General features: G+C 40.1%; 1 protein-coding gene across 12 annotated transcripts in view; it reads right to left on the bottom strand.

Annotated features, from left to right (window-relative positions):
• hiw (highwire) overlaps positions 1-13,966 on the bottom strand; it is a 171,481-nt gene that overhangs the window by 107,130 nt on the left and 50,385 nt on the right. For all 12 annotated transcript variants that reach the window (XM_068385984.1, XM_068385985.1, XM_068385986.1 and 9 more), the window contains 7 exons: positions 13,275-13,477; positions 12,566-12,800; positions 11,890-12,049; positions 10,991-11,147; positions 10,113-10,257; positions 9,457-9,584; positions 4,763-4,897 (listed from right to left, as the gene is read on the bottom strand). In XM_068385984.1, coding sequence (XP_068242085.1) covers positions 4,763-4,897; positions 9,457-9,584; positions 10,113-10,257; positions 10,991-11,147; positions 11,890-12,049; positions 12,566-12,800; positions 13,275-13,477 — 1,163 coding nt within the window. The remainder of the gene's footprint in view (positions 1-4,762; positions 4,898-9,456; positions 9,585-10,112; positions 10,258-10,990; positions 11,148-11,889; positions 12,050-12,565; positions 12,801-13,274; positions 13,478-13,966) is intronic.

Below are 13,966 nucleotides of genomic sequence, written 5' to 3'. Positions count from 1 at the left end.
GGAGGGAGACTTTATGTGTTCCGGAGTCGCTGGAAATTCAGTCCTTGGGCCTTCAGCATAATCTCCAAGGGCCTGGGGTGGAGTTGGATAGAAGGGCCTCCTCCACCGAACAGATTCCATCAACCCTCGACACCGGACCTACTTTTGTTTACCCAAGATCTTCTTCGCAAGAACGCGATCAAGGAAACAAAATATCTGAAGTTTCAAGGTCGCTTATTCAGCGTTCCGAAGAAAGACTCCGACAGCCGAAGGGTCATCCTCGATCTGTCTCGACTAAACTTGTCCATTCAATGCGACAGGTTTCACATGCTTACCGTCTCGCAGGTGCGAACCTTGCTTCCCCGTGGGGCCGTCACCACCTCCATCGATCTTACCGATGCTTACTATCACGTTCCAATAGCGAGACACTTCCGCCCATTCCTAGGATTCAGACTGGACGACAAGGCTTACACGTTCAAAGTGATGCCTTTCGGGCTCAACATCGCGCCCAGAATCTTCACGAAACTGGCGGAATCGGTCATTCAGGAACTCCGATCCCACGGAATCCAAGTCGTCGCATACCTGGACGATTGGCTAATCTGGTCAGACAACGTCGAGGATTGTCTCAAGGCAACAAACAAGGTGATCCAATATCTTCAGTTTCTGGGATTCCAGATAAACTTCGGAAAGTCTCGTCTGACACCAAAGACCAAATTTCAGTGGCTGGGATTACGGTGGGACCTACGTTCTCACACTCTATGTCTCCCCAGGTCCAAGAGGATAGAGATTGCGAAAAATACCAAACGCTTTCTCGGGGAAAAGGTAACTTCCAGAAGGAACCAGGAGAGGATTCTAGGGTCCCTACAATTCGCTTCAGTGACAGACCTCCTTCTGAAAGCGAAACTGAAAGACATCAACCGAGTTTGGCGCTCCAGAGCGAACACCAAACGTCGGGACAAGAAGACACGCCTTCCTCCCATTCTTCGGAAGAGGCTTCTCCCATGGACAACCGCCAAGAGCCTATCAAAATCGGTTCCGTTGCAGTACCCCCCTCCAAGGATAGTCATCCACACGGATGCCTCCCTATCAGGTTGGGGAGGCTACTCCCAACACAGGAAAGTTCAGGGCCTTTGGTCCACAATGTTCCAGCAATTTCACATAAACGTCCTGGAGGCCATGGCTGTCTTACTAACCTTGAAACGTCTTTCCCCGGCCAAGAAACAACATCTGAGGATAGTCCTCGACAACGAAGTCATAGTCCGTTGTCTAAACAGAGGGGGCTCCAAGTCAGGTCCCATCAATCACGTGATGGTGGCAATCTTCTCCCTGGCGGCCTCAAACCAATGGCACCTATCCGCCGTTCATCTGGCTGGAGTTCGGAACGTTGTGGCAGACGCACTCTCCAGGACGGTACCGTTGGAGTCAGAATGGTCACTAGATCGCAAATCCTTTCAATGGATCCTCTTCCAAGTGCCGGATCTCCAGGTAGACCTCTTCGCGACGGAATCCAACCACAAGCTGAAATGTTATGTGGCCCCCAACCTGGACCCTCGGGCTTACGCCACGGATGCCATGTCTCTCGACTGGAACGCCTGGGAAAGGATTTACCTTTTCCCACCGGTGAACCTACTGATGAAAGTGCTGGACAAACTTCGAACCTTCAAAGGTCAAGTAGCCCTGGTGGCCCCCAATTGGCCCAAGAGCAATTGGTTTCCTCTTTTACTGGAGCTGAATCTCCACCCTCACCAGATTCCCAACCCGACTTTGACCCAGATAGTACAAACGTGCACTGTGTTCGCTTCCTCAAACATTCAGACCACCCTAACTTTATGGACTTCATGAAGTTTGCGGCACACAAAGGGGCTAACATAGACCCCCAGAATACTTTATTTTTAGAATCTGACAAGAGAGACTCCACTCTTCGTCAATATGACTCAGCGGTCAAAAAACTAGCTAAGTTTTTGAAAGATTCTAGTACTGACTTTATGACACTAAACCTAACGGTAACCTTTTTCAGAACCTTGTTTGAGTAGGGCTTAGCAGCCAACACTATTACTACCATCAAGTCTGCCTTGAAGAAGATTTTTCTAATCGGCTTTAATATAGATCTAACAGATTCATTGCTAGCTTCGATCCCAAGAGCCTGTGCCAGACTGAGACCATCTTCTCGTCCTAGCCCGATTTCCTGGTTTCTCAATGATGTTCTTAAACTAGCGTCAGAAACCGTCAACGATTCATGTGAGTATATCCCTCTACTCAGGAAAACTCTCTTTCTCGTGAGTTTGGCATCTGGCGCCAGGATTTTGGAATTAGCTGCCTTATCAAGGGATCCAGGCCACATAGAGTTCCTTCCGTCAGGAGAGGTCCTCCTCTCCCCAGACAAGGTCTTCTTGGCCAAAAATGAAGACCCTCAGAATAGATGGTCCTCCTGGAAAATCATCCCTTTCCTTCAGGATCCTTCCCTATGCCCGGTTACCACTCTAAAGTCCTTTCTATCAAGGACTTCCTATAAGACCTCGGGACCCTTGTTCATCAGGGAGCGGGGAGGGACTATAACTTTGAAAGGGATCAGACAACAGATCTTGTATTTTATTAAACAGGCCAATCCAGAGTCTTTTCCTCACGTCCACGACATTCGGGCGGTAGCGACCTCAATAAATTTTTTCCATCATATGAACTTTACAGATATCTCTAAATATACCGGATGGAAATCCCCCTCAGTGTTCAAGCGGCACTATCTTAAACAATTAGAGGCCCTTCAACTCGCTACCGTAGCTGCAGGGAGCGTGGTATCCCCCGGACAAATTCCTTCTAACTAATCCCTGAATCCTATATCTTCCACCTTCTTCCTCTTACCTGCCTCACTTACAGTTCCTACCTGAGTTCGGTTTGTTGTATCACACCCATGGGTGTTCCTAGTTCGTAACATTGCCATTTTATTATCATTGTTCAATTTATTCTTCCATACGAACTGTATTTCTTTAGTGTTCAAGTGTATGTAATTTGTTCCAGTGTTTGACCTTAATTGGTTTTGTTTTAAGTTAATGTTCTTTTGTCTTCCCTTCCTGGGATATTATACCTTATCATGCTGATGTTATTAAAGACGTCCGTCTTCTACGTTAACTTTTGATTAAACCACTGTTTGTTATGTTGATTTTTATTCGTTCCCGTATAGTTAATAAAGTTTGGGTTCGTTTTCTCTGGTACTATTTCACTGCGCGGCACAGGGATTGAGCCCAGAAAAGGGATTTTGACGAAGGAAAAATCTATTTCTGGGCGAGAGACCTGTGCCGCCCAGTGAACCCACCCTATTTGCTCCCCCCCTGTTCAGACCCCAAACTTAAGGGTGCTGTAAGGAGTGATGGGCAAGCGTGGGTTGAGTTAGTAGTACTGGTCTGCGAGGCAGGGGAGGTTGAACGGCACCTCACTATTGGGGGATTTCGAAGAGGAGAAGTCTAAATGGTACGAGACCTCTGGTATTTCGCCCCAGTCTATACCGACACCATTAGGTGAGCGAGCTAGTTCAACCTAGCATTCCTTTACATTTTTTCTCTGGTAATATTAGCAGTTATATTCCTTTGAAATGGTGCTTAAGGAGCATTTCACTGGGCGGCACAGGTCTCTCGCCCAGAAATAGATTTTTCCTTCGTCAAAATCCCTTTTCTCTTATTTTTCATATTTTAACCCTTTTACCCCCAATGGACGTACTGGTAGGTTTCACAAAACTCATCCCTTTACCCACATGGACGTACCTGTACGTCCTTGCAAAAAACTGTTTTTTTACACTTTTTTGCATATTTTTGATAACTTTTTGAGAAACTTCAGGCATTTTCCAAAATAATAAGACCAACCTTACCTCTTTATGACGAAAATTAAGGCTGTTAGAGCAATTTAAAAAAATATATATATTGCAAAATGTGCTTGAAAAAAAAAATGCCTAGGGGTTAAGGGTTGGAAAGTTCCAAATAGTGCTGGGGGTGAAAGGGTTAACAAATATTCAAAATTATAAAAGAACATTATACACATAGTATAAAAACATGAAATATATGCAATATAGAATGCATCAAAATTGAGCTGCTTGTAATCTAATGCTGAAAACTGAACAAATTTCAAATTGGAGTTTTCTAAAATGAAAAAAAAAATATATACCTTGATTTAGCAATTTTCTATATACATAAAACTAAGTCTGGAAATAAGGCATTGAGTAATTTCATTCTCAAAACTATGATGTAAAAAGTTTTAGTCTTCTGCTATGAATGAATCGGCATTAAGAATATAAAACACCATGAAGTGCATCTATATCTGTCAGGGACAAATCATTCAATTCCCTTTGCATCTAAATATAATATAATAGTAGAAGACTCTTCAGCTATGGTAAGCAGCTCTTCTAGGAGAAAGATACTCCAAAATCAAACCACTGTTCTCTAGTCTTGGGTAGTGCCATAGCCTCTGTACCATGGTCTTCCACTATCTTGGGTTAGAGTCCTCTTGCTTGAGGGTACACTCAGGCACACTGTTCTATCTAGTTTCTCTTCCTCTTGATTTATTAAAGTTTTTATAGTTTATATAGGAAATATTTATCTTAATGTTGTTACTATTCTTAAAATATTTTAGTTTTCCTTACTTCCTTTCCTCACTGGGCTATTTTCCCTGTTGGGGCCCTTGGGCTTATAGCATTCTGCTTTTCCAACTAGGGTTGTAGCTTAGCATTCCATAATAATAATAATAATAATAATAATAATAATAATAACAATAATAATAATAATAATAATAATAATAATACCTGGACTGGCACAGGCTCATCAAAGAGCATAGGGTATTTCTGGCGAGCACCACATTCGTAAGGCATCTCCTCGGTCTCGGCCAGTAAATCGCCATCGGTTTCCTGGTCTCCACCTTCGATTCCAAGTTCAAACAGCTGCAGTAAAAATAATTTCAATGAATATATTAATTGTTATACTAAGCTAATAGATTGACAAAATGCTAAGTCTTATAATAGACTTCAAAGAGGTTGCATATAATTGAAAAACAATGAGAATATTTTCATCAATAGTAAATGAAGTACGTAAATGTGTCAGTGTACATGTACAGTAGTTCTTTTAAAATCTACATTTGCAAAAATAAGTAATATTCTATATACATGAAAAATATTTTCTTTATCTAAGTATTGTATTAAAGTTATTGAAAACATAGAAAACGACAAATGGCCTTACACTAAATTTCCCAAAAAAGTTTTGATGATAGTATTATTTTCTAATTAACATTTCACCAACTAAAAGAATGTTTGGAAGATTGAAAGACGTGCACGTGTTTAGGGGTATGGCTAACGGTATGTCTGATCATTTTTTGGTGGAAGGAAAATTAGTTGTAGCAAAAGAGTGGGGGAATAGAGTAGGTGGATGTAAAAGGGAGCTAGTGAGGGTTGAAGAGCTAATAAAACCGGGGGTAAAAAGTAAATATCAGGAAAGGTTGAAAATGGCATATGACGAGGTGAGAGTAAGAGAAACTGGTAATTTAGAGGAGGAGTGGAAGTTAGCAAAAGAAAATTTTGTTGGGATTGCAAGTGATGTATGTGGCAAGAAGGTTGTTGGAGGCAGCATGAGGAAGGGCAGTGAATGGTGGAATGAAGGAGTGAAGGTAAAAGTGGAAGAGAAAAAGAGGGCTTTTGAAGAATGGCTGCAGAGTAATAGTATAGAGAAGTATGAAAAATATAGAGAGAAAAAGGTGGAAGTAAAGCGCAAGGTACGTGAGGCAAAGAGGGCAGCTGACCTGAGGTGGGGTCAGGGACTGGGTCAGTCATATGAAGAGAATAAGAAGAAGTTTGGGAAAGAAGTGAAGAGAGTAAGGAAGGCCGGCGCAAGAATTGAAGAGACAGTGAAAGATGGAAATAGAAGGTTGTTAAAAGGAGAGGAGGCAAGGAAAAGGTGGGCGGAATATTTTGAAAGTTTGCTGAATGTTGAGGATGATAGGGAGGCAGATATAATTGCTGTTCCAGGTGTTGAGGTGCCAGTGATGGGAGATGAGAATGAGAGAGAGATTACAAATAGAGGAAGTGAGGAGAGCACTAGATGAAACGAGAGTAGGAAAAGCATCTGGTATGGATGGTGTGAAAGCTGAGATGTTGAAGGAAGGGGGTGTGACTGTAATTGAATGGTTGGTGAGATTGTTTAATGTGTGTTTTGTGTTGTCAATGGTACCAGTAGATTGGGTCTGTGCATGTATTGTACCACTATATAAGGGTAAGGGAGATGTGCAAGAGTTGTAATTCAAGAGGTATTAGTTTGTTGAGTGTAGTTGGAAAAGTGTATGGTAGAGTACTGATTAACAGGATTAAGGATAAAACAGAGAATGCAATCTTGGAAGTACAGGGTGGTTTTAGAAGAGGTAGGGGTTGTATGAATCAGATTTTTACAGTTAGGCAGATATGCGAGAAATATTTAGCAAAAGGTAAGGAGGTGTATGTTGCGTTTATGGATCTGGAGAAAGCATATGATAGAGTTGATAGGGAAGCAATGTGGAATGTGATGAGGTTATATGGAGTTGGTGGAAGGTTGTTGCAAGCAGTGAAAAGTTTCTACAAAGGTAGTAAAGCATGTGTTAGAATAGGAAATGAAGTGAGCGATTGGTTTCCGGTGAGAGTGGGGCCGAGACAGGGATGTGTGATGTCGCCGTGGTTGTTTAACTTGTATGTTGATGGAGTGGTGAGAGAGGTGAATGCTCGAGTGCTTGGACGAGGATTAAAACTGGTAGGCGAGAATGATCATGAATGGGAGGTAAATCAGTTGTTGTTTGCGGATGATACTGTACTGGTAGCAGACACAGAAGAGAAGCTTGACCGACTAGTGACAGAATTTGGAAGGGTGTGTGAGAGAAGGAAGTTGAGAGTTAATGTGGGTAAGAGTAAGGTTATGAGATGTACGAGAAGGGAAGGTGGTGCAAGGTTGAATGTCATGTTGAATGGAGAGTTACTTGAGGAGGTGGATCAGTTTAAGTACTTGGGGTCTGTTGTTGCAGCAAATGGTGGAGTGGAAGCAGATGTACGTCAGTGAGTGAATGAAGGTTGCAAAGTGTTGGGGGCAGTTAAGGGAGTAGTAAAAAATAGAGGGTTGGGCATGAATGTAAAGAGAGTTCTATATGAGAAAGTGATTGTACCAACTGTGATGTATGGATCAGAGTTGTGGGGAATGAAAGTGATGGAGAGACAGAAATTGAATGTGTTTGAGATGAAGTGTCTGAGGAGTATGGCTGGTGTATCTCGAGTTGATAGGGTTAGGAACGAAGTGGTGAGGGTGAGAACGGGTGTAAGAAATGAGTTAGCGGCTAGAGTGGATATGAATGTGTTGAGATGGTTTGGCCATGTTGAGAGAATGGAAAATGGCTGTCTGCTAAAGAAGGTGATGAATGCAAGAGTTGATGGGAGAAGTACAAGAGGAAGGCCAAGGTTTGGGTGGATGGATGGTGTGAAGAAAGCTCTGGGTGATAGGAGGATAGATGTGAGAGAGGCAAGAGAGCGTGCTAGAAATAGGAATGAATGGCGAGCGATTGTGACGCAGTTCCGGTAGGCCCTGCTGCTTCCTCCAGTGCCTTAGATGACCGCGGAGGTAGCAGCAGTAGGGGACTCAGCAGTATGAAGCTTCATCTGTGGTGGAAATGTGGGAGGTTGGGCTGTGGCACCCTAGCAGTACCAGCTGAACTCGGCTGAGTCCCTGGTTAGGCTGGAGGAACGTAGAGAGTAGAGGTCCCCTTTTTTGTTTTGTTTCTTGTTGATGTCGGCTACCCCCAAAAATTGGGGGAAGTGCCTTTGGTATATGCATGCATGCATGCACCAAGTATTCAAATAATTACAAGACAGGTTGCATTAGGGTATCCAATAAGTGCAAGACTTTACCAAATTCATTATCTTTATATGTTATTACATTACAGCATTCAATTTTTCTTTTGAACCATCTATCACGTCTCTATCAGGTTATCTAAACATGCAGGAGTTTTAGGGTGTTTGTAAGGGAGATGACCGTCCTATAACTCAAATATGGACAGTGCAAAAAGGCAAGATAAATTGGCTTGACTTCATATTAGGGTTATGGTATGCAAGATAAAATTCCAGGGACTAGTAATCTGTGGAGCCAGAGCTCATGTCACACTCACAGCATAACAATTTACATTCATAATCACAACATTACTGTTCTTGTAAATTAACCCTTTTAACCCCAAAGGACGTACTGGTACGTTTCACAAAATACACCCCTTTACCCCCATTGACGTACCGGTACGTCCCTGCAAAAAAATGCTATTTGCAATTTTTTTTTTTATTTTTGTGATAATTTTTTAAGAAAATTCAGGCATTTTCCAAGAGAATGAGACCAACCTGACCTCTCTATGACAAAAATTAAGGCTGTTAGAGCAATTCGAAAATTAAATACTGCAAAATGTGCTTGAATAAAAAATAACCCTTGGGGGTTAAGGGTCGGAAATTTCCAAATAGTCTGGGGGTAAAAGGGTTAAGAAAGGGGACTGGAAGGGAATTGGCCAATTTACCGAGTCATTAGCAGCCATTATCTGGTTCTCCCTGGTCATAGCTTAGGTGGAAAAGGCAATGACCTATCCCTTGCTTCTGCAAGACTTTTCTGTATGCAAATTTGTGCTATCTATGTCTCCTTTAATGAAAATAAAACCCACTGGACATGCTAAACATGGGAAAAAAATTTAAATCGAGATGCCTCTTAGTAAACCTACTTCTCTTATCATACACACCACAGATCTAGAACAAAGGCATCCATTTGTAAATGAGATTGCCTTATACTCAATATGAAGGTATAAACAGCCGATATTCTGATTATCTGGTGGCCTCTTCTTCATTAAATTTTTAGATAACCAAAATATCAAAAGCATAAAAGGCAAATCTTTATTTCGACTTAGTATTCATTTTCTATCATTTATACCAGTCAGTCTAAAGACACTATTCTATCTACTGTATTTAGCAAGGCACTTCACCCCATTTTGGGGGGTTAGCTGACATCATACAGAAGAACAAAAGGGGACCTTTCCTCTCTCCCCACCTCCCAGCCTGACGAGGGATTCAGCCGAATTTGGCTGGTACTACTATAGTCCATTTCTTTTAGCGAGGCATATTTGCACCGACTCGCAGCGGTGCCCTTTTAGCTCGGAAAAGTTTCCTAATCGCTGATTGGTTAGACGAGGTAATTCTAACCAATCAGCGATCAGGAAACTTTTCCGAGCTAAAAGGGCACCGCTACGAGTTGGTGCAAATATGCCTCGCTAAAAGAAATGGACTATAGGGTGCCACAGCCCACCCTACCCCCTTATCCACAACAAATGGAGTTTCATACGCTGAATCCCCTACTGCTGTTACCTCCGCGATCAATAAGGCAAACAGAGGAAGCAACAGGACCTATAACTAAGGAGGAATTTTGAATTTTTTTCAAGGATTAACAAACACTACAGCCAAAGCATGCTTACCTTGATCTTCCCCATGTATTCCCCACGTCCTCCAAACAGGCCAAAACCTCCAACCAACACATCCGTGTCGCACATGAATCTAATGGCCTCAATCGAGTGACCGGAATAACCCCAGCCTCCGCCGTGACCTGAGAAAATGTAAACAAAATAAACTTCGATCTCCACAACTAATTCGAAGGTAATCTCAGATATTGCTCACCAACTCTTACAACTGCTGACGTTAAATATATTATCGTAGGACTTTGTTGGTGTCGTTCTTCCAATTTTGAACAAATTACTGTACAATTAAATGCCCTTGTTCAGCTTTTAAATGAATGTCTCAAATAGCTTTAGAGGATAATAACTAACTATGACAGATATAGGTTAAAATTTTGTAAATCATCCATATCAAAGGGTTACTCATCTCATTGACTGATCAATATTTATTTCCCTATTTCCTTTCCTCAACAGGCTATTTTTCTCTATTGTAGCCCTCGAGCTTATAGCATCCTGCTTTTCCATATAGGGTTGTAACTTAGCTAGTAATAATAATAATGATAATAATAATAATAATAATAATAATTATAATAATAATAATAATAATGTGTTTGTCTCAAGAGACTTCCATTATCTAGTCACAATGTACTGTTCTATCTTGAACTGTGTTAAACACCTACTTTCAAATCTGTTGACAGGGGTGAAATCCTCTCTCGTATAAACACGAACCGTGGCTTCCGTGTGAGGGTCATCGTCCACAACGGTCAGTCCGTGTTCATGAGCCCACGTCACTGTGTCAATGCAGGATAGCATGTGCAAGGCAACCTACAAATAATGAGATTATTTCAAACGAGGGTGAATGTCGTTGTTACTGTATGATACTGCGCAGTACAATATCCCATTTTCTATGGATTCTACGGTTGATTGATTGATTGATTTAAGGTTTTCAGGCATCCTGACATCTAAGGTCATTGACGCCAATATCATTTAGTTTATATATATAAAAAATTAAAGAATATTCAATTAAAACCATAAAAGTTAATAAGTCATTATAAAAGTTAGATAGTTTTCAAAAGAACCGCTTCTAAAACAAATCTAAAAATGCCACTTGCATAGTAGGACACAACATGTCCAAGAATCTTGGCAAGGATGAACCTGCCATCCGCGCCTCGAGCCTCAAACAAATATCTATTCCGCAAGTTATTATAATTCTTTACTGGTTTATTTAACTTTATTTTTCACTTACAACCAATACTGTTTTTGCAATGAATCACCCAATGGTGTTTTTAATGCATCAAAAAGAAAATTCTTACTGAAAATCTATATCACTAAGGATTGAAATATAATTTTCATCATAAAATTAAGTGCAGTATTACAATACTTACCGATACTTGCTTTTCATTGACTACTTCAAAATAAGGTAGATATTTGACAATGAATGAAAAATGCATTAATCTTTCTCTACTAGGAAAAGTTATATCTTTAAGAGCTGGAAACACCCTACAGTCATTTTAATTCAAGTTCAAATATGTTTTTATTGGAAGAATTTACAATTTACCTGAGCTCGGGAAACTTGGTATTCGGGAAGAATGGGAAGAGATAGCTCGGGAGAGAGCAAGTCTCGCAGACCATCTTGGAGTCCACCGTTCGTGAGCCTCTGAGCCTCGGCTGCCACGATATTATAGCACCTCATCTCCTCGCTGCTGTTATCATAGCTGGTATGAGGCGAGATAGAATATTAGAGAATTAAAAATTAAATTACAATAGCTAATCAAATGAATAACACTTATCTTCAAAGATGCCTATGCAACAGATGACAGTCGATAACACTTATCTTCCAAGATTTACATGCAATAGGCGAATAAAAAGCTTAAAATATCTTAATATTACTTTTACATAGCAAGGTTGTAAGTGGTACATCTTGAGAGTTCATAAAGTAAAGCTAATAGGAACTTGCAGCCAAAACCATTGTTAGGTTTGTGGTGCTTCTCGGTTAACAAATTGTTCTAATCTATAACCAAATCCTTCCACACTCAGGAAACGAAATGGTTTACCAAAAATATTCATCTTGCTAATGCTGTGCATCAACTCACATTAGCCCTTTTATCCCCAAAGGACGTACTGGTACGTTTCACAAAACTCATCCCTTTACCCCCATGGACGTACCGGTACGTCCTTGCAAAAATCTGCTATTTACAATTTTTTTTGCATATTTTTGATAATTTTTTGAGAAACTTCAGGCATTTTCCAAGAGAATGAGACCAACCTGACCTCTCTATGACAAAAATTAAGGCTGTTAGAGCAATTTAAAAAATATATACTGCAAAATGTGCTTGAAAAAAAATAACCCCTTGGGGATAAGGGTTGGAAAGTTCCAAATAGCCTGGGGGGCAAAAGGGTTAAAATAAGCCAATGAGACGTAAAGAGGAGAAGGAAAGAAAGAGCAGTGTACCCTACCTCCAAAGAACATTGTATACAGGATCCAAACACACAGTATGACCAGCAAAGCATATCTGATCTAAAGTTGAAAAACTTCTGCATTGTCCATCAGAGCGACTTATCACCAAGCACTTCCAACCTTCCTCTTCTCCTCTTTTACTGCCGACGGGTAACAGCACTACAAAAGGAAAATATGTTGGTTGTAAGTAAATATATCTATTGCTATAGATTTAGATACCTAAAAATAATGCCTCACTTGCTGAGAGCGAAGTAGATGTGACATGTATAAACAGCAAGGATGACATTCAGGAGTAATATTCATGATTAGGAATATGATCAGCATTATCAGGGGAAGAGGTTGTAGAGTTGTTTAAAATAAAGAAAAAAAAAATTAAAAGGAAAACCACTGAAAGAAAAGTGATGCTTCTGGTAACCAGAGAAGTAAATAGAGAAATTACAAAAAAATATTATCTACAAAGTGACCCAGTATAAGAAGAGGTGTATTGGAGAACCATATATTATGTATTGAATGTAACAGATGGTGATGACTACATTATAATATGTACTCTATAATAAAACATGTTATATATAAATACAATATTAAAACAATTTTACATTGAAAATGTTTTTATGCTTCTGAAATACGTTATATACACAAAGTAATGTTTGATTAAAAAGACCTTAAATACTGTACCTAGACAATTGCTGTTGGCAACAACTGACGCAGCACTCAGATTATGAGCATTGATGAGAGACTGATCCAGCTTGACATACGTGACATCCGCTGAAGCACCAACCCAGGTAGCACGACGACCTAACCTCGGCCCTATGCCAGGAACGACGCCTGGAACCGAATACCAAGGGCATCGTCCTCGGCTACTGCCTTCTCCTGCATCGCTCTGCGGAGCCACACGACCGAGTTGCCCTTTCTGGAAAAAGTAATAATATATATAAAAAAATCTATAAGAAAATTTAGCACAACTGAATTCTTGCTATTCCAACAATGTCTCTTTCCCCGGAAGTACAAATATTTTTCTGGTCTCGACCTGTGTCGCTCCTTGAAATGCTCCTTACAGCACCATTTCAAAGGTATAAATACTGCTAAATGTACCAGAGAAAAAGGTTGCATGGAATGCCAGGAATAAACCTAGCTCCCAATTTTATTTTGAAATTTTGCTAAACCTTTTAAATTATTTTACGCTAAAGTACAAATACTCCTCAATGAACAACGTACTTGGTTAACGACAACTAAAAGTTAAGAAGAGAAACTAGACAATTTCTGTTTGCTCTGTGTAGTATTGAGCCTCATGATGGAAAATGCATGGCTATTAGATTAAAAAAGTTAACTTTAATACCAATCCATTTCAAATTGAAACAAGAAAAAAAATTGCTGCTCTGCTTACCTGAAAATCTCCGCATGTATATATTTGGCCACCAGCAGTAAGGAAAACTGTGTGATTACTTCCAGAGGCTACCTGTGTTACACGAACGTTTGGGGGTAGTCGAATCATCACTGGCGAGCCTCGCGAGAGCAAGTCTCCGACACCTAGCTGTCCGTAGCTATTGCTTCCCCATGTGTATGTCTCACCATTACCGCAGAGAACAACTGTATAAAGATTAAATATACAATTATTTGAAATCATTTCTTTTACAATTGAAATGAATATTACAGTAAAATTGGTAAAGAAGAATACGAATTATTTTGGATTTATCCATAAAAATCAATTTTCATGTATTGCGTTGGGCATAGAACAATTTGTCTACATTTCCTTTTATACTATAAGTATACTCTAGGAATAACATAATTATCAGACTGGGTATTCCAAATTAATATATGGGTGTAATCAGAAATGATAACTAGCCATAACAAACAATTATTTCCTATATGTATTTATACAAATCTTATAAAATCTGGTATAATCCAGATGTTTAACCAAAACTCACAGGTAGTAAGAAGAAAAATAAGTAGCAATTAAAATCTCTGTAGCAATAAAACTACCAAAACAACAGTGAGAGAGGGAAAGGTACTGAAAGCAAAGATAAAGATAAGTTTTATGAGTACTTGCCATAAAAAATGTACATGCATTATAAAGTT

Source organism: Palaemon carinicauda, chromosome 13 (assembly GCF_036898095.1).
Source record: "Palaemon carinicauda isolate YSFRI2023 chromosome 13, ASM3689809v2, whole genome shotgun sequence".
NCBI lineage: Eukaryota > Metazoa > Arthropoda > Malacostraca > Decapoda > Palaemonidae > Palaemon > Palaemon carinicauda.
The sequence above is the reverse complement of the archived record's forward strand: the minus strand, read 5'-3'. Positions and strand labels throughout refer to the sequence as shown.